The 25,495-nt window shown below is 34.9% G+C and overlaps 1 protein-coding gene across 8 annotated transcripts in view; it reads right to left on the minus strand.

Moving 5' to 3' along the window:
• Positions 1-25,495, minus strand: part of CACNA2D1 (calcium voltage-gated channel auxiliary subunit alpha2delta 1) — a 376,639-nt gene that overhangs the window by 152,379 nt on the left and 198,765 nt on the right. For all 8 annotated transcript variants that reach the window (XM_064656439.1, XM_064656438.1, XM_064656437.1 and 5 more), the window contains exon 6: positions 7,988-8,117. In XM_064656439.1, the coding sequence (XP_064512509.1) occupies positions 7,988-8,117 (130 nt within the window). The remainder of the gene's footprint in view (positions 1-7,987; positions 8,118-25,495) is intronic.

The following is a 25,495-nucleotide window of genomic DNA, read 5'->3' on the forward strand; positions in this document are numbered from 1 at the left end:
GCAGTTTCCACATAGGGAGAATTGCACACACCAGAATCAATCACTCCCTCAAGACAGTCATTAAAATTGCCTTATATTTTAATATGTCAAATAATAAAGATCTACTGATATTCAGTGCTCTGCTTAGCAGTCTGTATTGCAAAAATACAAAGGCCACCATTAGCTATCTTTAACCATTGCCAATCTTACTGCAGAGCCAACTTTTCCCTCTTGTTACAAGAGGATTCAGGACTAATTGCTATTCCAAGCTGTGCATAAGAGAGAAAATACTGCAAAAGGAATGGAAAGGGATCTGAGGAGCAGCAGCAAACATCTGGTCTCCAAGATAGATTTTGGCAGTATGCACAGCTTAAACATTTATTACTCAGTCAAGCAACCTAACAGACAATGGAATCCCAGGACCTGCTATAGAGTCCGAGACAATTCTGGAGGCACAGCAGAATGGTTAAGATGATTGATGATGAAGAAATCTGTAGTGAGAGGCTGAATGATAATGACAGTCAGCATTCAATTTACCAGAAAAGTATTTTCACACTTTTTTTTTTTTTTTACAAACTATACAAATTAATGTTATACAGTTTGAGAAAATAAAATAAATAGGATCACAAATTCATTTTTGGCATCTTTCTGTCTAAACCCCAGAGTTCTGAAAATCAAAGAGACTGAAGTTCTCTTCATTGTATAGTAATCTATTTTGTTGAAGTCACACCACAATGACCAATTCAACCAGGTATGACAAGTTTGCCTTCTGGTGAGTTTCACAACTATTAATATTCACCAATATTAAAAATACTAAACAAGTAGGAGATAGCACCCTTTGAGTATTTAAGAAGACTGTATAACGTCAGAGATCGATGTAGATGAACTTCTGGTTACAAGAAGAGGAATGACATAATATAGAAAGTTTGGTAGTTGATGGTCCACAAGGGGATCACTGTGAAAAAAGCCCACAAGCTTTGATTAGGGCCATGCCTAAGGCCCGTGGTGTTTTACTGAAAACCCAAACTCAATATTTTTTAGGTTTACTTCTTTTTTACAAAGAGCATGAACAACAACAACAAGAAAAGGAAATAAATTAAACATTTCCTAGACTTAATGAAATAGAAAAAATAATTCTTGATATATTTCATTGCATTTAAAAAGAAATATGTTAACATAATAAAATATTACTTAGTTTTGTGGTTTTCAGGGGGAATTCTGTGTCAGTACAGCATCCTGACTGTAGTTATGTTTTAGCAATATATGGTTTTTTTGTCATTAAATATATCTTTAAATATTTATTTAATAAAGGTAAAGCAGGGTACAAAGAAGATTGTAAAGATATCAATTAGAAGATAAATTTCTGCAGCTGACAAACAGGAACCAAGAAGATCAGGAGACAGAACTATTCAGTGCATTTCTTTAGTGAAATTTAGATGGTAACCGTGAAGTTTGGGATTCTCTTTAGGAGTGATTAAAACTGAATTAGAGAAAAGTAGGATGTCTCTGCATGGGCACAGACATGCTGTGTTAATATGCTTACACCATAAAAGAAAGTTGGCAACAGAAATGAAAATATTTTTTTTCTGCCAAAATTAGATCTATAGTAAAATAAAACATTTTGCAAGTAAAAATAACAACTGGGAACAGAAGATATGAAGAAAACTTCTTTACAATGAATCATAAAGTAAACCCTATAATTTCTTGTCATCCTAGTTACAAATGGCTCTATGGGATAAAAGGAATCACCAAGATAAACAAAAGATTCCCATAATGGATTATTAGTGAATTGTGACTGTTCACTCAGCTTGAATTTAGTATCTCATTTCCCCAGGTTAAATGATCAGAATAGGTGTAAAATATTTAAATATTTAAAATATTTTACAGATCTAAGCTGCAGAAGTACTTTAACTGTTAGCTTAGAGAAAACTTTAACACAAAATAACAGATAGAAGTGTAAAAATTAGTATCTCTTGCTTTCAATTTGAGGCAAGTAACAAAGCTTAGCAAAACTCAGAAATTAGCCCAAATATTTTAGGAATAAATTATTTTGTTATATAACTTTCCCCGAGTGTTTCTAAATAAGAACTTAGTTTTCAAAAAGGTTAAAAAAATTAATTAATATTCCAGGAAACGTGTTGAGTGTTAGGTGTCAAGAATCTCATAAAGCTGTCTTTCAGTCAGCTCCCACACTAATACATACCAAATAAAAAATAAAAAGTCATATTGATTTTAAATAGTTTACCCTTGATTAATTTCAAATAAACATCTTTCAGTTCAGAAGCACAATATTTCAAAAGACTCACTACCAGTAGAAATGTGTGTTTAGACAACTGCATCTCTATGAAAAGCTATGGCATTTACATTCTAAATTTACTTCTGAAAATAAAAATTCTGCTTTTTTATTTTGCAGAAACATCTGAAAATTCTATTCAAACATTTTAAGGCAAGACAATGCAAGTCTGGAAGAGTACCTGGAATTACAACAGAAGCATGTTTTATTTCAGTTTTGCCACTATTTCTTTTCCCATTAAGAACATTATGTCACATTTAACAGTCAGTTAGTCTTGGATAAACTTTTCAGGCCAAAATGTATTCTCAAATACTCAGCTTGAGAATATTTTTTTTTACCATTTTTGTGATGCATCATTATTAGCCCGATTGCTTTAAATCTACATTGATAATTCCTTACTACAGCAGTATCTTCAAAATAGCCTGTACCTAATCAATTTAGTCTTTCAAGGAGGAAAAAATTAACCTTGTCTGCTGAGCAGTCTTTCCTTATCCTACCTTATTATCTAAATTTTGATAACTTTAAACAGGAGTCATGGTCAGCCTGACGTCAGGTGACTATGCTAAACCATCCATCCAATTAAACCAATGTAATCTGAGTACCAAAATATAAGTACCTCCTTATGATGAAGGATACTATTCAAGTTGTTTGGTCTTCTGGACAAAGAAAACAAACTTGTTCATCAATTTAGAAAAGCTATTTCCTCTTTCTGCTTATTTAAATAAGAATTTAGTTCGGGAAGCTTTAGAAAGCTACTTGGGAGAAAAAAAAACAACACTATAATTGTCAGAACATAAAAAGCAATACTGATCCTAGAGTTCTTTACTTAAGCTTCTGCATCAGTATTTTGCTTCCAGGTTAAATATTGAACCAACCAGGCAGTACTTAGGGACTTAGCTTCAACTAACATTTGCTTTATAGTTACCCCAAGCCATAGCGTTTGGTATTTAAAAGAGGCTGACACTGAAAATTCATTTAAAGGTCCACTTCACTCACTTCATGTTTTCACAAATAACTCACTGATTAAAATGATGGAGAACACGAAAAAAATATTAAAAGAAAGTAATCTCACGTGCCATCTGCATGAGACATAAATAATGCTATTTCCAAATTTAAAGGTGTGAATACACAATATCAGAGATTTGAAACAATCATTTTTCAATCTCAGCTGTATTAAACCTGAGCTATTCATTTATGCCTTATAAGAAACCAGGAGAAAAATAGTTATGAATAGCTTCAGTTTCTCAGCTGTAACAAAAAATATCTTTAATCTTAAAATATGTTGAGTCAAATAATTTAAGTAATAAAAGTGTCTTGCCTGTCTGTAACTGTTATTTAAACTAAAAGCAAAACAAAAACAAGCCAAAACAAAACAACAAAAAAAAAACAGAGAAGTTTTATTGCTTCTTTAGTAATTTAAGGAATGCTGATGTAACACACCAAAATACATACACACTTTATCAATATCTTGATTCTTGAATAAATCTTGTTTATTATCACACATAAGACCTTCCATGAGTAAATGATAATGCATTTTTTCCTAGTTTATTCAAATTGGGGTTTTTTTTGAGAAGGAATATTCTCACTCTCACGGTTTCGTGTCCCAGCATTTCTAAGGGCTTTTTTTTTCACAGAACCATAGAACCATAGGATAGCCTGGGTTGGAAGGGACCTTAAAGATCATCTAGTTCCAACCACCCCTGCCATGGCCAAAATCACCTTTCACAGGACCACTATTCCTGAAGAATATTTCTTCTTTTCAAGCTAATAGTCTGAGATACCCAAGATAAGAAAAAACTGCCCAAAATTTTAAAAATCCCAGTCAAAGAGATAGTATTCCAGTCAAGATAAAAATCACTATAACATCAAACCTGAATTTTTCAAGTCTTTCCTAAAAGTTTTGATTGCCTGCCAGTGCTAAGTACTACTGTATCAAAATACTTTATCAATAACCAATTTATATATATGTGATGCACTACTGAAAAGGCACAATTTATGTTCACTGCCAAACTTGATATCAAATAATATATAATAAACATAAGATTTGAAGCAGTAGAAAAATTTTGACTGCCATGAGAGTATTAAAAAACCAGCATGTATATTTGATGATTATTAAGGTATATGAACCATAAATTAATTGTAACTTTATTTATGACTGGTTTAGTGTGTTCTGAGCAGGGAAAGCCCTTTTTTCTTGCTGGTAGCTGTCCAAACATATTCAAAGTGATGTTGTCAAGTTCATGACACATTACTTTTAACCTGACACTTTAATCAACTCTTGAATGCTAATCAAGTAGTGACATATGGAAGCCATATTTCTGATTTTAAGGAACTAAAGCAGGAATAACTACACAGAAAAAAGCAAAACTTGTTTGTGTGCTCTGCCTAACACCTTCCCTAAAATCTACACCAGTACAGACATACAACTAGAACAAGATGGAGCATTATGAATCTCAGACAGCAAGGGCATGTGGTGGTATCCACTGGGAAGATTAACCTCACTTGCCTTGTGCCAGGGATTTCCTCTTACTCCTGGCCTGAAGTTCCTATATTCTGCCTAGGGATAAGCATAGTACAGTTTTAACGAGGATTTAGAAATAAGACTTCTGCTATTGCTAATAGGAGATGCATGACTAATTCCCAGTGCATGTGGTAGAAAGACGACCTGAGGGTCTGTTCTGTTTTCAGCTGCAGATTGATTTCATTTCAGAACCTAAATGCAACTCTTGAAAAATCCTGAATTAAAAGCCTGATTTGGGTCTATTTTATTCGGATTGACCTCCCCTGTGGTGAGACTGCAATCCTCAGAAACAGGCAAATAAATTAACTCCCTAGACTTTCCCCTGTCTCTGCGTAGGTTTTGGCACCAGACCCAGGGAAGGAAAAAAACCCAAACAACCAACTTTCATAATATTTCTTTCTGCAATCAAAAAAGCCACAAATAACTGGGATGTAGCAAATGGGTATTTTGTAATGATATATCATATATTTCTATGGTGAAATAAAAGGTATTACTTCACAAGAAGCTCATCACTGTATTTCAAAATAAGCAAATTATTATACATGTAGGAAGCCAAAGAATATTATTCTATAGCACATATTAGGTTTCAAGTTTAAATGGGTGGTGCACCATTACAGAATTACTAGCCAAACCGTTTTCCCATTTTCAAAAATCTAAGTGGATGAGAATTTGTTATTCATCTTTTAAAAAAATCGTACATAATCATAAATAATAACTGCAAGAAAAATGAAACTTAAATAAGAAAGAAAGATTTAACAGATAACATATTGATGATCTTAAAGGTCTTTTCCAACCTTAGTAATTCTATGATTCTATGATTAAGAGTCAGTGAATCTCAAATTCCCAGCTTCATACAGAAAAAAATTAATTAATGTGACAAAGTGTGATTGACAGGTCCAAATGAAAATTCAGACTGCATGTGGCTCTAACAGTAATTGTCCCTCTCCCCTAGAGACAACAACCTGCTACTGTAAGAGGCAAGGGAAGTGAAAACCAATCTGAAGGAAGAATAAGCAAATAAAATATTCAGTCATTGAAAACTATTCTGTGAGATCCAAAGAGCAGTTCTTTGTTTCTCTTGGCATCCTACAAAACATACATAATAAAGGACAAAAAAATAAATCTGCTTCCCAAGGTGTAATTCAGTAAAAAAAAAATTGGCTTCCAAGCAATAAAAGTTGTAAACTGTGTCTCATCCACTGTTTCTAAGAAGGATTTGTTGTCATACCTGTGTCGTAAATGCTCCCTAGCACACTGTGATGTAGACAAGGAATTGCAGATACTATTTTCAAAGTGTACAATTGTTCCCTAGTATAGTGGACACTGAAACCTCTATCAGGAAATGACAGGTTAGCTCCTGTGAACAGGAAGAAAAATGAAAACAGTGTTCTAGATATGTTATCAGTCTTTCCAGGGTTATAAAAATTTCTTCTAGATTGTAATGTAAAAAGATAAAAACATAATTCTACATTGTTGAATGACTACATTCCAACTGCTCACTGTGTTCTGATGACACATGGACTTTGCAACTATAAAATAAAACCTGGTGATCATTTTGTGTTTGTTGGGAGGAAATCTGTGATTTTGAGGTATTCTCATGCTGTTATCTCATGAAAATTCCACCTGTAACTGAAGGTTACCCAGCCACACAAGAAGCTGATTTTTCTGACACAGAATTACAGTCTTCCTGGTAATTTTCTAGGCTTTCACATCTCTGGTAATAAATATAAAAGCCAGATCCAAAGAATCATGAACCATACATGTTGCACATGCAGTTGCCTCTCTCCAGAAATGTACATTTCTGTCTGTTATTTTCATTTTATTAGATACTAAAGTTGTACCTTTCCTATGGAAGTCATAATCTGTCTTCATTTTTAGGTTGATGGGATGTACAGTAACATTACCTAGCATGCATTTTTAAGGGATAGAAGTGTCTTTAGGAGCACCACCTAAGATCTTAAATTCAATGTAACAACAAAACATTTTACATACTGTTATGATGACAATCTTATATTAAAGTTCACATGGTGTTTATAGATATCCCAATAATGCAAGACAAGGTTTTATAACATCTCATAACAGTGAAGTATCAATTCTCTTCAAACAAAAGCAAAGGAAATGTCCTGTTAGTTCTCCGTAATCCTGCATTTTTGGTGCGCTTTAGCACTTATTAAAGCCAGAATCCCAGAATAATCCTCTAGGTCTGTCAGTCAAGCACACCATGTAAGAGTACGAGTTACGATGATTCTTTCCCCCATCATACTGACATTTCCATTTCCATCCCTGTGTCATTTATGGAAGCTGCACGCAACTGTGGCCATGAATTTTAAAAAGCTCAGGGTCACACTAGGGTCTCTTTCCTCTTGATGAGACTTCGAAAGAGGAAAAAGATTGCATACTAGAAATTAGGACCCTAAATTGAAAAAAAAAAAAAAATCAAAACTTAAAAATGTATGGATGCTATTTAATTTTCCTTTCCCCTCTTTAAAAACATGCAACCACTTTGAATGCTGAAATGTCTTCTTATTATATGAAGATTTTTGCTTGATGATGAACACAGGAAAAGGAACTTATTTACATCCTGAAAGATAAATACTTCATTTTGAAATACAACTAATGAATCCTCAGCAGAATATGCTTTTTTTTCCATAGTTTAGAAAGACTTTATGCAAATTCTCTGCTAAAGTCTGTTACTGCAATTCTAGAAATGCACTGCATGCAGTATTGGTACTACTATCTCACACAGTATGTTATTCACCTGAATGGTATCTGATTTTTGGGATACTCAAAAATATTTTCAGAACTCACCTCTGCCTGAGGCCAAACAGCATGTAAATAAGAGCTGTCAAGAATTGTTTATTTTAAATGAGAACAGTATAGAGAAAGAATGGATCAGAAAGTTAGAATATTTAAGAGTTTCATTTCATCTCATCTCCAGTTCCATTTGTGAAACTCGGATCCAATCCCAATGGATCTCTTTAGCTGTGGCTCCTACTAATTCATAAAATGAATTGTATGTCTAATAGAGCACATCTCTGAAGTATTAGTGAAAGAAGTAAAAGTGACAGTAACCACAATCCTGCACTAAAAATGGCAGCAAAAATTTAGTTTGGAGGTTATTTGTTTTAAGAATGGGACCCAACTAATGAGCTTAGTGTTAAAATATAAGATCACTTTGTTCACATACTACTTACAGCCTTCATAAATATCTGTTGGTATGTGGACTGCTGCATGTTGGTAAGACGTTTGCCGTCGGAAAACAGGATCATCTTCAAATACCGGTCTGATTCTCTGGCTGCCAGATTCAGTGTCATTCTTTTCAGGCTTTTTAAAGAAAGACATGTAAAGGGCAAAATATTACAATATTGCTAAAAACAATTCCATTCACATTTGCCTCTTTTTACCTAAATGATTCATAGCCTTTCTTTCATTGCTAACATTTTGTATTTGTGTATAAACACAATCAGTTGCTCCAGGTCCAGGAATACTTTTGTATAGTTTTCTTTTGATTTTGAGTTATGCAATGAAAGTCAGTGAAATGAAGACCTGCAAAAGAAAAGTAAGAGCCTAACACCTTACATGTCTAATTTTTTCATAAGCATATGTAATTTTTACAACTATAATGCAAGGCAAGTACATTACCTTTTATTATGTTTAATATTTTGTACTGAATCTTAAATATGAACACTGTATCTTATTTTTTTCCTTCTGCAGATTATACAGTAAATCACAAACCTAAAAATGATACCACTCATACATGTTTCATAAATGGATTTTTGAGAAACTGTGGTGTAAATTCAGACAAAGAAAGGAAATTAAGCCTTCTTAGAACTTCTGACTGAATCAGGATTTGTTCACTGGTCTATTTTAACAATGAAATCTCATGTACTGGCTATATCTGACTGGGTGGAAGTGGCCCCAAATGCTCAGGTGCTCACCACCACCTCTCTGTCTTAGGTTCCCATCCTCTCTTACCTGTCTGCATCCTGATACACATTTCTTGATTCCTTCCAATTGATTCAGTCAATTTGGACTAGTTCTTAAAAATTTTGAAAAGCAGAGATTTTTCTGACTCAATAGAAAAATTACATGGAGTGTGGAACCAAGGAGGTAGAGAAGGCCCAGGAGGAGGTGGCAATATCTTCACCTGTCTCAGCTGCAGCTGGAACAGGAGGCCTCACGATATGAGTCGACTGCCACTTAAAGCAATAACAAGTCAACCATGATACTGAATGGTTACTCAGGCCAGCAATTGTAGGCAATTATAAGGATATTTTTAATACTACAGAGTCATCAGTTTCTGAAAATGTGTTATGCTTGATAAATAGTGCTGACAATGAAGCACCTGCTGGTCAGTCAGGCATATGTTTGCTGAAGCTATTCTGCTTATTATTATACCCTATCAAAGTATAGGCAGCTAAATTTTAACTTACCCACAAAGTCATCTAATGAACTGCCTATGTTTTCTCATCTGCTTCATCACAGGGTTACAGACAAATGGTTTACTAAATATAGATTCAAATGTTGCCTGAAGTAAGCAGCAGTCTCAGATTGGTTTCAAGGAAGTGGTTTCCTTTGGAAACACAAAGGGCAGAACTCATCTAACCAGAGACATCCACTGTGTTGAACAACATAGCAGTGTTGTGCTCATCATCCCAGGCTGCCTTCTTAGGCAAGGAAGAGAAACGGTCATGTTTAGAGTACAATTCATCTCATCTTAATTAGATGCCTATTTTCCCATGACATAAATCATGCTTTAGAAGTGTCTCCTACTTTTGACTGATTGTAAATGTAGCCATAGGGCAAATCACCCAGATGCAGAAGTCTGCAATACAGCTGTCTAGAATTAGGTGAGATGGATCTCACAACACAAGTTTATTAAGTTTTGGTAGAAAAGAAGGTGGGTACTAATTCTGACTACTTTTATGCAGCACAGCTGCTATATTTTACACTAAGTTCACCTTGTTATTTGGTACCTAACCCCACTCTGGGGGTGGGCAAGAGATTGGGAGGGGTCATAGCAGGACAGCTGACTCAAGCTGACTAAAATGATATTCCACAGCTAAGGATGTTGTGCTCAGCAATATAAGCTAAGAGAAAGGAGGAGGGAAGGCAGGCATTTATCATTAAGGCCCTACTTCCCAGGAAGTGTCTGGACATCACATGCTGATGGGAAGTAAGGAATAGATCTTTTTGTTTTCTATTGCTTCAATGTGTAGCCTTTGCTTTTCTTTATTAAACTGTCTTTATCTTGATCCACGAGCCTTTAGTGGTCTTATTTTCTCCCCTCTGTGCTGCTGGGGTGGGGGTGTGATAGAGAAGAATGTGACAGAGGACTTGGTGGGCAACTGGCAGCTGGTCCAGGTCAATCCCCCACAACCATTACACCTTACTCTGAACTGTGCAAACTGGAGCAAGGATTGGTACAATTTATGCATTATATGATTTAAAATATATGCATTCTGATAGCTTCAGACAATGTAATTTGGCTCAATTTTTACACAGAGTTTATTGTTGTTGTTGTTGCTCATTTGTTTAGGGTTTTTTGGGGGGCAGGGATTTGTTTGGGGTAATGGTGGTGGGTTTTTTGGGTTTTGGGGTTTTTTTGTGGGAAGAGGGTTGGTTTGGTTTGGCTTTTGTTGTTGTTGTTGTTGTTTTCCTCTATATCATCACACAGGACTTTTTCTTCCCTCAGAACTGGAATGCTAAACATTTAGCAAATTCTGGAGTCGTCTTCACAAATTATCTTTCAGCTTCATGCTGCTCAAAGTAATGAGTTTGTCTAGTTCTACAAATGCTATCTCAACAATCAATCATTCATGTGACAAAATTTCCCTCCTGCCTGAGAGTAATTTGATTTTAAAAAAAAAAATCCTAACTATTATTTCTGAAATCACACAACTACAAACTCAGTGCTTTCACAGATAAATTCAGAAAATAATTGAGAATTATCAGGGCACATTATTACAATAAAACAGCAGAATGAGTGAATGTCAAAAGATTTCTTTCAACTAATTTTCCACAAGATATATTTGGGAGGGAAAGGGTATGGTAAAGAGAAAGGGGGTAAACATAATTATAGCATATCCTGAGTTGGAAGGGACTAGATAGGATCATCAGAGTTCAACTCCTGGTCCTGTATAAGACAGTCCCAAGAATCTCATCATGTGTCATATGGTCCATCCTAGCCGGTCTTGCACAGAAGTTTTCATAATACAATACATTTAAATTTTTGCTTGAAATTCCTGAGGCATCTGAACAAAAAAGGATCATGTTTCTTCTTTTTGATATTTCAATTTCATTCCAATGAAGAAATACAACCTTTCAGTCTCTCCATTCACTCATATGCTATGAAAGATTCAAGTCTCCTGCCAAAATTTGATTAAACTTTGCTGAAAATTAAAGGGTTTAGTTAATAGACTTGAATGCCTTAAACTTTCAAACATAAAATCTACTTCTCCTATCTCTAACAGCACACATGCCCAGGTGCCCCTAAAAAAGACTGTGATAAAGACCTGGTATGTTATTCTTCATACCAATATTCTATGATACCAAAAAAACTCATTAATCTAAAAATTATTCTCAATTTATTAATGCAGGGCAGTGGATCTATATCTACATAAACTAATGTAGAAGCTTTCGTAGTCTTCTTATTGACTTTTCCTGGGAGTATTTTGTGATGTACAGCTCTCATATCAAAACAAGGCATCAATCTGTCCCAAAACCCAAAGACATCAAATGACAAAATTCTTTTAAAATTACATAGTTTCCCTTACACAGGAGCATTTTGTTCTATTAAATCTAAAGCTCTTGACTACTTCTGCACACAACAGAAAAGTATCAGAAGCATTTTATGTAAATTATTGTTGAACTCACTTGGGCCAGTACCTCCTGACCAGCACGACCAATGATGTGCCAGGCCTTACACATCAAATTTATACTGCATTCTTCTATAGAAAGTCAATCTATATAGTTTTCATTTGTCAAACTTATGAATTTCAAGTAGCTTACATTTAAATTAGGAAAAAAAATGGGGAATGATTAAAAAGAAAACCCTCAATATTATTAATTATTTTAGTCTGGCATTTTTATTAAAAGCCTGACAGATTGTGTGTCAGTTGGTACAGTTTAAATACCAAGTTAAACTTTGTTTTCAGGAAAGTAGCAAAATAAATATTTTGAAGGAAAGTGATCCAGCATGTGAATACAATTAAAATCCAACTCCAACCAATTTCTCTCCCAAGTCAGGAGCTGAAATGCAATCAATACTGGCACAGGAAAATCCCATGGGAGATAGTGGCTGAAGATTAATTTTCTATCTATTCAAACCTGGCCTTCCCTTATTGCATTACATTGTTACCTACCACTGACAGTCAGCAAAATAACTCACTCATTTCTCTGCAATGAATTTCCAGACCAATTTCTCTCTCCCTTGAGAGACAGATAAAATCCATTTCTCTTTTCAGTTCACGTGCCATTTCAAGACTTTTTTTTTTTTAAACAAATAAAGTATTTTTTTCATATGTCTACCATTCATCATCAGAATAAAAGGAAATTGATATAGCAGCTAAAATTCGGATAAAGTGAAATTTCCTGTAGCCGTTCTTTGTGATCTTTTCTAAATCACTTTTGGCATGATCTGCAATAAACTGGGGGCTGCCTTCTGTGTTTTTTTTATAAGCCAAATACATAACAGACATAATGCGACTTCTTTCTCAAGGGCTTTGTGAACATAAATTAATGTATATACATGAGATAACTGGGAGCTTTATGCCAAGAAGTATCACTGAAAGATGTGTCTAGAAAAGTAAATATCCATTAAAACAAAATCAAACCAGGTCATTTCAAGAAACTATGACATAGTTTAGCTGCCTATTTCATTGCAGCAGGACATATCTCGATAACTTTTTGCAGCATTCAGCTACTTTCCATCATCACAGCTATGAGAAGATGAGTAGATTTTGTATCTCTACTTATAAATTTTCATTTAGTTGAAAAATACTGGTTACTGTGGAAATCAGAAGGTTTGTCTACAAATATAAAACTTATTTTTTTTTCTTGCAGCTGTTAAAAACTGAAGATCAGAAAGCTGATGTTAATTTAAAAAAAAAATCATGAGTGAAACACGGAAAAAACGCACAAGCAAACTGAAGCAACCTTCTGTTGTTTTCTGAAGACAGACTTTTCAGGAACAGTGTAGAGTTGATCAAAGCATCAGAACAGATTTAGCATCATGGCAAAAGAATAATCTTTCAATTCCTGAATAGAAATCCATCCAGAAAAAATGATACCTGCCTGCTTTCATACTTATGTAAAATAGGAACTAATTGGTTGGTACTATTTTCTATTGCCTTAGCATCCAGGGTCTGTCCCTACCACTGCCATTTTAGAGAACAAATGTGGAGATGAAATTATAATTGTTGTGGTTTTATAGACATCAAAATTCTTGCTCTGTGATTCCTTTCTGTCTTACCTTGAAATGAATAAAAAAAAACTAACCTATTTTTCATCTTTAGGTTTCTGCCTGGTTTTTATTTCCTAATATCTGTTGAAATGAAGAAAATAAGCATAGAATTTTGCCTTCCTCTTTTTTTCTTTTTTTTCTGTTTTACTCAGTTTTGCTGTTTTGTTGGGGTTTTTTTCCTCCCTGAGGAAAGTAATGCTGTAGAACTACATACCCAGCACCTCCAACACTCCTTGTGGCCTGATTAAAATGTTACACTGGGCCCAACAGAGAGAGTAGAATGAGATGTTGCTTGAAGCACACAGCTCAGCAACACGCCTGCAGCAAGGAAAGGATGGGAACACTTCTTCTAAGGATGAGATAGAGGGGAGTTAATTTTGAAGGGGCAGCTAGAACACATTTCTAATAGCCACAGCACTTTCACAGCATTTTACGTCATGTAATGAGTGCATTGCCTTCTGATAACATTTTTTTATTTCCTTTTCAATAGCTGTGACTTTCCAGCTGTGGGAAAACTGCTGAGTGTGTTTCTGTGGTTGTGACAGAACTGCAAACAGTTTATTTTATTTTCATTGGTGTGTCAGTGGGGGGCTGCGGTCTCCACTCAGCTACTTGAAGATTTTAAGTAAAAGTGGCATCCTTCTGTTTACTCTTAGGGACAAAACTCAAGTAAAAGAGTTACAAATAAAATAAGAAAACAGTTGGCTCAGAACTGAAATATTCTTACTTTATTCTTACTTTATACAACAAGGAGGTGTTAAACATAAGAATATGAACATATGCATGTTCACATGCATAAGAATAAACATGCATAAACATAAGAATATATATATGAATATATGTAGGGTCTGGTTAGATTCAGAAAGGAAAGTAGTAGGGAATTTAGTAGGGAAACAATTTTATATTTGCATCCATCAGTATGTTATGCTCAAGGGCCATTATATTTAATGTAGATGCAAGATGCTTTCAGTGCTTTATGTGTTTCCATATGCTTCTAATGCGTCAATTGGTTAATGTATGTCAGTAAGAAAATGAATGGAACTCTGGATTGAATAGTTATATTTTAAAAAATTAAAAAAAACTTTTACAGGTCATTTTATTTTCAGTGTTCTGCCAACTGAGTAATTTCAGTATGTATCAAGTATAGAGAAAAAATAAAAGTATTTATTTGCTTCTTAAGCTATTTTTTGAATGCAACAATCTTTGGGTAATAATTTCTATACAGCTACTTACAGGCTTGTCTACTATATACAAAACGATATGATATTTTATGGATGGTTCAAAACCATTTGGGGAGGTTATGCATTCATTTATCTGACTTTATGGTTCACACCTTCTGATCAGAACTTTTAGATACACATAAAATTATTATAAGTCTCGAACATAATAATGTTTTCTTTTTATTTGTATCCCAACCTATTCACAAAATTCATTGCATCATGACTTTGGTTTCATGAATAAATGAATCCTTGATGTAATTAATTTATCAAATGTAAGGACCTGGAAATCTGGGGACAGGCTTTTTAGCAGGGACTCTTGAGATAAGACATGGGGAAATGGTTTAAAACTAAAAGAGGGTAGATTCAGCCTAGATATAAGGAAGAAGTATTTAGCTATGACGGTGGTGAAACACTGGAACAAGTTGCTCAGAGAAATGGTAGATATCCCATCCCTGCAAACATTCAAGGTCGGGTTGGTCTGGGCTCTGAGCAACTCAATCTGTCCCTGCTCATTGCACAGGGTTGGACTGGATGAACTTAAAGGTTCCTTCCAATCCAAAATATTCCATGATCCTATAAAAACCTTGTAGCATTTCAGTTAACTTCTTGTAACATTTCAGTGAATTACATATTAGAAAAACAGATGAAAATGATTGGGTTTTCTTAATTTCTTCATGTGGAGGGATTTTCAAAACAGAAATCCAAGGTTCTGGAAATCCTCTTCTGTTTGAAAGATTAAAAGATAGTAATAGAGGAATTAACAAAATTGTAACAGCAATTCTTTCAAATTTCTAATGATTATACCAGAATTTTATCATCAATGATGTGAAAAAAAATGCTGAGAGCACTGATATTATTTATGTTTTGAATCATACTCACACGACATATCCTTGCATTTTATAGCTATAGGTAGCAAATCACCAAATAAAACTTCTATACAATTTTGCAGGTAGGAAACTGAAAAAGACAGCCTGTTTGCAATGACATGATGAACAATTACCCAGCTAGAAAAGGTAGGCAACACATGACAAGTATTAAAGAAGGAGGTCCATGGTAGACTAGTGGTCCAAATGGGAGAGAACATGGCAATATATCATACTAAATATTCAACTCTATTTAGCAGTTTTCCCAGAGAAGCAGGATTACACACCTGCATAGATTTATTCTTTTTACCTGAAGAAAACTATTCAAATTCCTACCGGACCTGCCAAAGGGCACTTACTCCACTTTGCAAGCCAAGACCATTCCTCCATCTCCTTGATTCCTGCTTGAAAACTAAAATGCTAAATTGCCTGAGCCAGCCTGTTTAAGCAACTAATGACCAGTGAGTTCGGGGAGATCACCTACTCTGATTTGAAGAGGCAGAGATTTTATTTTGTAAGTGTCCCAACAAGGTAAGGCTAAGGAGGTTAGGTCAGACAGCAGGGTGAGGTGCTGAAAATCTGAAACCACCACAACATATTAGCAATTGATGCAATTTACCTTAAAGGGGCCTGTGCAATCAACTTGTTTTTCCTAAAACTGACGTGATATTTCAGTAAGCTAGGATATGTATTTCTTCAAACCTTGATTTCTTATTTAATAATCACAAAGGAATTAAAAGCTATGTTCTTTTCTCATTATTACAGATTATATCTGACCTTCACTGCAAATCTGCACAAAGTCTGCTGTAGTATCATCAGTATGCAAAAAATTCATTTCTGTCCTGTCCTATTTTCTGCTGAATTGCAATGTCAGATAAAATGAAATGTGTATTTTAAATATTTAAGCACATAAGAAGTATAAGACATATTTATCTTCCTAAAGATAAATGTGACACTTTCCCACCTCCAATCCCCACAGTGTTTCAAGGATGATTGAGAGCTGCCTCACAGTGACATCAGCACCCTTGAATCCATCTCAACTGGTCCCATGGACACGTGTGTGTATGTCTGATTAGCCTCAGTGGTCCCTAATTCCATCCCTTCCATTCCTGAAGGTTCAGGCAACATCTCCATAACCCTCCTGGGTTTTGCATCCTGGTCTGGGATAAATCAGGGTTTCAGGACAAGGTATTCACTAAGAGTGATTTTCCTACCTGCCCTTAAATTACCAGGTGTTGCACAGAACTGCCTACTTCAGCACTGAATATAATAGGGGTTTGACTGGATAAGATAATATCATTAATCAACACTAGAAATATAGGGCCATATTAGAAGAAAAGCACATCTTTAACTGATTGAAGTGTTACTAGGAGTTCAGAAAAACCCAGTTAATTATTAAACTAAAAAAAATCCTCTAAAATTCATAGCCTCCTTTATTGTTCTTTCACATCGTTCAAATATGTAATAAAATAAAATAAAAATATCCATTATTGACAAAAGTTCCATAGAATTCTTAGTCATCTAAAATTTCAAGACCAAAATGCACTCTAGAGAATTTAGATTTTTCATACATCATCCAATTAAATTTCAAACTAGGAACTGTTCTACACTTATTGGAATAAATTGCCCTGTCTACCTTTTACCATCCCCACATCTGATTAAAGATCATATCCCTGGAGAGCAAGAACTGTTAAATCATCTTAATGCTTCATTGGGAATTAGTTATAATACCAACTGAATGTGAACATTTAATTAATTTGATTTTTTTCATCTGATGCAGTTGTCTTTGCCATGCTTTGCTAAGCCATCAACTGATTCTGCTTCACAGTGTATTCTTATCTTCAGTCACACTGGTTAGGTCCAGATTTTGCACATCCTGCAACATATTAATTGGTTATTGCTCCTGCTTCTTAATTTGTACCATCTTCTGTGTCAATAACAACATTAATAGGAGCACAGAACTGCTTTGAGAAGGTTGGACTACACGACCTCCAGAAGCCCTCCTAATCTATTTTTTCCCCCACTAATGGGGCTCAAAGCACCATAAAAACATCCCTTGCTAATTCACGCTCACATAAATTTAAGGCAGCTTTTCACTAATGAAATGGTAGCTGTATCTAGGTAGATAAGAGCTGTAGGTAACACCAAACCATGCTCTGACCTATGGACCATTGAAATTCCCTGCAAACTAAATGCCATATAATAATTTAAGTAACACTATGTAAGACTATTTATATATTTTTTAAAAATGCTAGTATGGTGAAATCTTAAAAGCAAAATAAATTAGAGGAATAGCATTCACAGAGATTAAGGGAAATTTAGAAGGATATTCTGCTCAAGAAAAGAAGCACATCAGAAGAAAACAAAGAAACACACAAACAAGCAAAAAGAAAATACAAATATAAGGGAGAAGAAACAGGTCAACCTATAGATTTTGAAAGAATTTTTAAAAAGTCAGTAAAATAAAATGCTTAGGTAAAAGGTCAGCTGAAGCCAAGTTCAAATGTTTTTTAGATCTAGACAATGTGATTTCCCACTGAATTAAAACTTATTTGCAATACACACCATAAAGAGAGGAGTAAGAATACCTTTAACGCACCTTTTCACATACCAGCTCTAAAACCCATGGAAGATTTCAAGTCTCAAGACAGAAGCAGAAGCACAAATGGTCTTTCACAGCCACGTGGGCAAGAAACTGAAACAGGCTACCCAGAGAAGTTATGGATGCCCCATCCCTGGAAGTGGATGGGGCTTTGAGCAACGTGGCCTAATGAAAAGTGTCCCTGCCCGTGGTAGCAGGGTGGGAACAAGATGATCTTTAAGGTCCATTCCAACCAAAACAATACCATGATTCTGTGAAATGCTTTTGAGATGAGCTTAATTGGTTACAGCATCGTGGTAATAAGGCCAAGGTTGCAGATTCGATCTCTGTACGGGCCACTTACTTAAGAGTTGGACTCGATCATCCTTGTGGGTCCCTTCCTACTCAAAATATTCTGTGATCCTGTGAAGCTAAACCCCAAACTGCTTCCTACTTAACCCTACTCAAGGCATGACTCAGGTGCAGAACTACAGAGTAAGTGACCTTGCATGAAATGAGAGGATTAAATTCTGAAGCTCTGCTGCTTTACCACACTTACAGCATGTACTGCAAGCTAGAGATGTTAATTAGGAGAATTTCAGGAGAGGGTAACACTGGATACAATAAGCAGGCCTTAAACTCCACAGAATAGATTGATCATCCACTTACAAACACTTACAAATTAAATGTTGATGATATTAGATATGGCTGTCCTCTTCAATCTATTTTTTTTCCATCTATTCTCCAAAAAACAACAGGGACAGAACATGTTGTGGATGGGTATAGAACTGGGTATAGATTGGGTATACAAAGGCCAGGGAAAGTGATCTGGCCCTTTGCAGATTACATAGGTCAGCTCAGAAATGCTCTTATTTTCAGTCAGGGGCAGAGCAAGAAAAGGCAAGGAACTGCATTTCAGATCACCTACACTACAGGGAACTCCCTGAAAATTCCAAAATAGTGTAATGTGTAGATTATTTCCTGTTTGGTGATGTATTTGGAGTCATAAACCACTCGGAAGGTATCTCCACGAAAGGAGAGATGATGTTATGTTTCTGAGTTAAGCAGCATTTCATCTGAGGAAAGCAAAATGATATATTAATCTCCAATCAACTAATAATAATTGTATACAGTTCCCAAAATGGGGATTCCAGTGTGTCTCCTTTGTTCCATATACAAATTGAATATTGAAACAAATTTTGTAATTATAATATTTACCTCTAATTTCAGCCATACTTATGAGGAAGGCCTTCTTTGGTCATTTTTTCAATCTAACATATGCACAAGCAGCAAATCAACAGAATCACAGAGGATACACCCACCAGCACACTGCCTTTGCTAGTTTTTTTTTTACCTTGAACTTGAAAACATGCCTTGAAGATTTTGGTGACTTAGATATCTTGAGTCTAAATATTAAGTCTTATTGAAATATTTAAGTGCTCCGTTCCAGGATTCTGGACATGGCTTGCAATTTTCAAAGCCTACTTCCGTCTTCTATCAGTCATGTGAAAACATCAGATGAAGTCATTTCTTTTGTTTTGTGCCGCTAAAGATCTCAGTGTGACCCACACGTTTCAAGGTGATGTGTCAGAACACTCGTACAACATGTCAGAACACTCATACAACATTTCTATCTGTAATCAGGCAACAAAGTGCTTGCTAAAAATCACTGCTTCAAATGCTATAAACATCCTATGACAGGTTCAGCTTTTGGTGTTGCTTTTATTTACCAATAAACAATTACACTGCATTCACTGCAACTGTTATCACTCATGAATTTGATATTAGTAGGAAATACCCTAAAGCAAGAGATTTTCCATTAAACTGATGAATCACTAGCTTTGGGGCTGAATTTTGATCTTTGATGTGGCACAAACTTAGCCTCCACGGGGAGACTTCAAGCACTGCTCTTTTGTGCAAATGTGCCTTCAAGGTAGGATTCTCTGCATTAAGAACATTCTCATCTTTTTTTAGGACACTGACAACTACAGTTATCACTCTTGCCATTATTATTTCATAACTCTGTTTCACAGGTAGGAGATAGCTTTGGGGTAGTCATTTATTTCATTATCATGTATTTTTCATTGCAAGCTTGAACATATATTCATTTTGGAGAAGGGAAGACTTGCACAAATTTGAATAAAGAAATATAAACCTGACGCCTATTTTTTTAATCATAATACTAAAAAAAAAAATAAATAAAAAGAAGGAAAAAAGCAAGAACCTCTGCTCCCTGTGGCAATAGATCATTATAATTTCAATAGGAAGCTCAAAGAAATGGTTTTTTGCCCTATGGATTGGACTCAAGCTTACCTATAATGCCTTGAAATGGAAAGAACCGACATGTTTCCCAGTGATACCTGATAACGGCACACATTCCTCAGTAAACAATGCAAAAAGTCTTGGTACTAAAGCAGACAACGTCAATCATGCCCTCGCTATCAGTTCCAATGCTTATTTTCCAAAGAATGGCATCCAAATCACACTGTTAGATAAAATAGGATTCCTGATGTGAGAAAGAAATGTGCACAGCAAGAACACTGGAATATGCATTTTCCTAAAAGATCTGGAAGTCAAAGTACCATGAAATTACTAGAATTAATAACAATATGTCGTCTTGTATTGGGAAAAAAAAGGATGAAAATGAGATGAAAGATAAAAACATAAAAATAAAATGCTTTTTGCTATCTTATAACAAAATTCACTTCTATAACAGAATCTTCACTACAGCAAGAAGTGCATATTTTGGCCATAATATTATTTTTATTATACACTGCAGTGCAAGAGAAACAATTCCTTAAAGTATAACCAAATTGCTACATTAAAAAAAAAAGATTAAGTATGGATCTACCTTTTTATCGCAGTTAATTTTCAAACATATTAATTAAAATTAAATTTTTAAACATATGTATCAAAGTAAGTATGTCCTATGATATCTAGAATATAGTAACTTAAAAGAGAGACTTTTAGGAACTTGCTGAATATTTGAGAAGCAGAGGACAGAGACTTGGAATACTCTCAGGGATCAGAAAGTACAACTACTATGAAGTTCTTTCTGAAAATGGAAATAAGTTAGGGAATCTATGAGATTCTATCAATTTTTCCCTCCTAGTTTCATAAAATTTTAGGTTTATTATAGACTTAATTATTAATTCCAAGCACTACATTCCAGTAATAAAATATATAGGTTAATATTTTAATCAAAATGAAAATGTATTTGAAAAATATGACATTTATTACAGATTTGTGTTCTAATGAAACTTCTCTAAGGCTTTAAAATGTCTCTATACAAGTGCATCAACTGTCTTACTCTGACAGTCTTTCATTATAAAAGATATAATTTATACTAGCAAAAATCTTCTTTCTCTCCTGTAGCTACCTAAGAGGAAACTACTCTCTCAAAATATCTCCTTTGTCTATATAAAAAAAGGGCTAGAATAGGGCATTTGTCTGTATAGCTAATACCCATTACAGTGAGAAACCAAAACAAACAAAACCTCAGTAGAACCCATGTCATATCGATAAGATTTAGAATAAGTGGCACAGGTGCAGATCAACTTGTCAAAGAGTTCAAATGCAAAATACCTCCTCCAAATATCAGTCAACCAATATTTCAGTCTATTTACAAGTTTGGTCATTAGGCCATTTCAGTATTATGATTCTCCAAGAATGTACAAAATTTTGTCTAAAACAAGAGCTAACTGATTTTTTCCAATGAAATTTTCACATGCATAAATCTATCATGTACCATCAAGAGATGTAACATTAGACAGAAAATATGAGAACTAGGTATGTAAATATATGTAAATATCTTGACCTGCTGAAAAACCCTAGTAGATTCAGACAGAGAAAAAATAAATCTAAAAATAGCTGCAACTTACATGAAGAATAGCAACAATAAAAATAAGCCCTGAAGAAATATGCTGTATGTACAACAGCTACTCGTTGGCACTTTCTTGACTGCAAGGGACTGCAAATCACCGTTATCGTCAAGTTATCTAACTACACTTTCCAATCTCCATGGCATATACTTTGCCCAGTTACTCATCATAAATGAGAATAGCTAGGGCAAATTCTTTATGACTAATTTTAACAATTTTTCCATCATTGAAGTAGTGAAGGACAAAGAGAAGATGAAAAGAAACACGACACATCCTAATTGTGACTGTAATGTCAAACTGTATTGATTATCATATAACGAGGGCAGAGGGAATAAGAGACCAAAAAGAAGCTAAAGAAGTTACTCTTGGTAGTCTGCCCTATCATAAAAAGAGGCTAGATTCTCTACAGTTTAGCAGTTAAGCTCATCCTAAATTATTTGAGACAAATTTCTCATTGGAAATGCCTATCCTTCACTCTCTGTGAAATACTGAAAAGTCACTAGCTTTAACTCAGAAAAAAAAATGATACTTTGAAATCCACCGGTAGCTAAACCCAGATAGTAGGATACTGATTTTCTTATTTGTATGCTGGCACCCAGACCCAGTGAAAGCACTGAGATAAAACTGCTCTTACATATGCAGATAAAAGAGAGCTTTCTAAAGGTATGTCTTATCAGAATAAAGTTAAAAAAGCCTTGAAAAGCTAGAGGAAATCTTTATCTGTCAGATGACATGTAAAAGCAATCCCTGTCCCAGCTTTCTCTGTAGTGTCAGGGCAGGTCATTACATTCAGTCTCACTTTTCAATCCAGCAACTGGCAGCTGTTGGACTTGCAGAAACCTGGCATCACCCTTCCAGTGTCCTGAAAAGTCTCTTTATACCTGTAACCTTTGAGACTTGATCACTGGAGTCTCTCAGCTCCAGACTCTCCTCCAAACTGCCCATATTCAGATGCCATTTCCCCCTCAAAGGTTCCTCCTGACCCAAAATGCAGCTCTTGAGACATTGCCTTACAGAGGAAACTTTTCTTTTCTGATGTTCAGCTACAAAATTAATAAAATATTACACTTGTGTAAATTAAATCATTCTACTATTTTTCAATATATGCTATGAGGGGTAAAGCCAGAAAACTCCTGAATTCTTCTGGTCAGAGCTAAAAAAAAAAAAAATAGCATTTCTTAGATCAAATTTGGAAAAGGCTCAAACTTGGTTACAAGTAAATCTGGGATAATTCATCAACAGACTTTGTTTTCCTAAATTAATCATAGTTGCACATAAAAGCAAATTTTGCAACCCTTGACACCATAAACTAGTAGAAAAGGCAAGACTTGTGTAAGGGTACAAGTAGAGACCCAATAAACTTCCAGTGCCACTTTCAGCATGCCTCTAAATCTCCAAGTGTCTTCTTGGGAAGAAGCAAACCCACCAGGAGCATGCCTCTTAGGTAATCGTTCTGTTCTCTGCTCACTGCTGCCCTGTAATTACTTTGAGCATAACTTCATATTAAAAAAAAAAAGAAAAAAAAGTTTGAAGGGTGGAAATTATTTCTAAAATGTTTGTTAAAACATGATGGCAGGATTTTTTTTAAAATATGTACATTCACAACTAATTATCCTTTCTTATTTTTAAAACGGTTTTCAACGTGATGTAGATATTTTCATCCTTATTTATAATGCTCTAACTCAATAGCTACCTTTATGCTACAGGTTAAGCTCAAAAGGAGATAATATTTTAAAAAATTATTCCAAAATAACAAGGTATCACTGCATTAGGAATAATTCCTAAACCATGTGGCACAGACAGCTTATCAGTTTTAAGAGATACAACTGGCTGCTCCCAGTTAAAGCCTAGGGAGTAAGACTTACAGGGGAACTGTAGAGTTCCAGTGTGGTGTGGCTGGTTTCACATTAAAGAAACATTGCTTTATTTGTAATACTTAGTCCTTTAAGTCAAATCACTGAAAAATTTTCAATCTTCTTTTCTTTAGGCTCTTGAAGCTTGTGCAGGAAAGAGTTTATGAGACCATGACAAGAAGTTACACTAAAAAATTTGGGAAAAGAGCAAGATGCAAAGAGGAGATGAGAAGGAATCTATAAACAAGACATGGAATCATTATTGGAAATAAAATGGAGACTAGCATAAAGAAGAGGAAAGAACTGAGCAGCAAAAATTAGTATAAATAGGATGGTGGTACAAAGGATAAGAAGTGAAAACAGACAAAGCAATATGAAAACTAATGGGAAAGAGCATCTTAATGTGGTACCACTCTGTTGTCCAATAAAACACTGCAGCATTTGTCCAAATACAACAATAAATTGACACTTGCAAATTAAAGTGCACAGCACAGGCTGCAATAGATCAAACTGAAAGGGTTCTTGGAAAAGGACAGTGAATGAAAACCTGAGAGACCTGAATTAAATTACAGGTTTGGCCATTATCTTCCTATGAGATATGAAAAATGGGAATATAATGCCTCCTACCTTGTTGTGACGATAAAACTCATTAATTACCATGAAGTGCTCCCACATTACAGACAGCATTGGGGAGGGGAAATAAGTAGAATCTAATTGCTGTTGTAGGATAAAGAGTACAAAAGGTCTATTACTGATTGATGGACTACGGGGTTACAAATTGATCATTTTATCTGAGACTGAGAAATCCAAAGGCCAAAGAATGATTGACCTTCACATTCTTGTTTGTTTTTTAAGTCCAAGAAAACACAGTGATTAGATTCAAAAAGGCCCACCGAGACAGTAGAAGAAAAATGAGAGAAGAATCTCCTGAATGTGGTATGTAAACAGGAAGAAGGAAAGCAAACTGTACTGCAGCATATACAGAAAAATACACAGAATTTAAGTTTAAGAGGATTGCTCTTCTGATAAAGTTGTAATTCTAAAAGGATGAGTGGAGACAAATTAAAACTGGCGGGGAGGACCGGTGAGATTAATTTCTTCTCCATCCAAAAGTTAAGATCTAAGAGTCTGTAATAGAAACTGGTCAACAGAGAGAAATACACATCTAGATTCAGCTGACCTTAGACATCTGTCTCAGAACAAACTGAACAGCTCTCTAGAGGTACCCACAGGGACTAGCTTAGATGTCTAATCTAAAAAAAAAATAAATTTCTGCTGCTAATTATTCTTAATTGTACTGAAAAAGGAATATCATATCATTTCCCATGAATAAATGAAGGCTCGCTGCATGGACGAGGAAAAAAATATGAACTTAGAGGCAGAAAAGAATGGATGGCAAAAGCAGTTTTACTGACCAGTGCTTCAGAGATGATTCTTTTAAAATCTCTTGATTTAAAAAAAAAAAAAAAAAAAAAGAAAAAAAAAGAAAGGCTGTCTCGAGCATTTTTTTCAGGCAGGAACAGGGGAGAAGAGTCTGTAGTGTTTGCATACATATTTGAGACCTGGATGAACCCAATATTTAAGCATTGTAATTCTGTTTCCAGAAGTGATCAGCACCTGACATTCTAGTGACTTTAATGAGAACAGACAAATATCTTTCAAATTTAGGTTACTTTTTATGAAGTTTACCTAAAACATGCACATTTTAAAATTCAGGACAGTCTGGTTTGTTGTATTTGGATTCAAGTACTCATAACTCTATATAGGCATATATAGTAGTTCTGCTTGACATGATCTATGTATCTTCTTTAATTGCCTTACAGCAGAGGCATCAATTATA

This window comes from Pseudopipra pipra, chromosome 5, assembly GCF_036250125.1.
Source record: "Pseudopipra pipra isolate bDixPip1 chromosome 5, bDixPip1.hap1, whole genome shotgun sequence".
In the NCBI taxonomy this organism is placed as follows: Eukaryota; Metazoa; Chordata; class Aves; order Passeriformes; family Pipridae; genus Pseudopipra; species Pseudopipra pipra.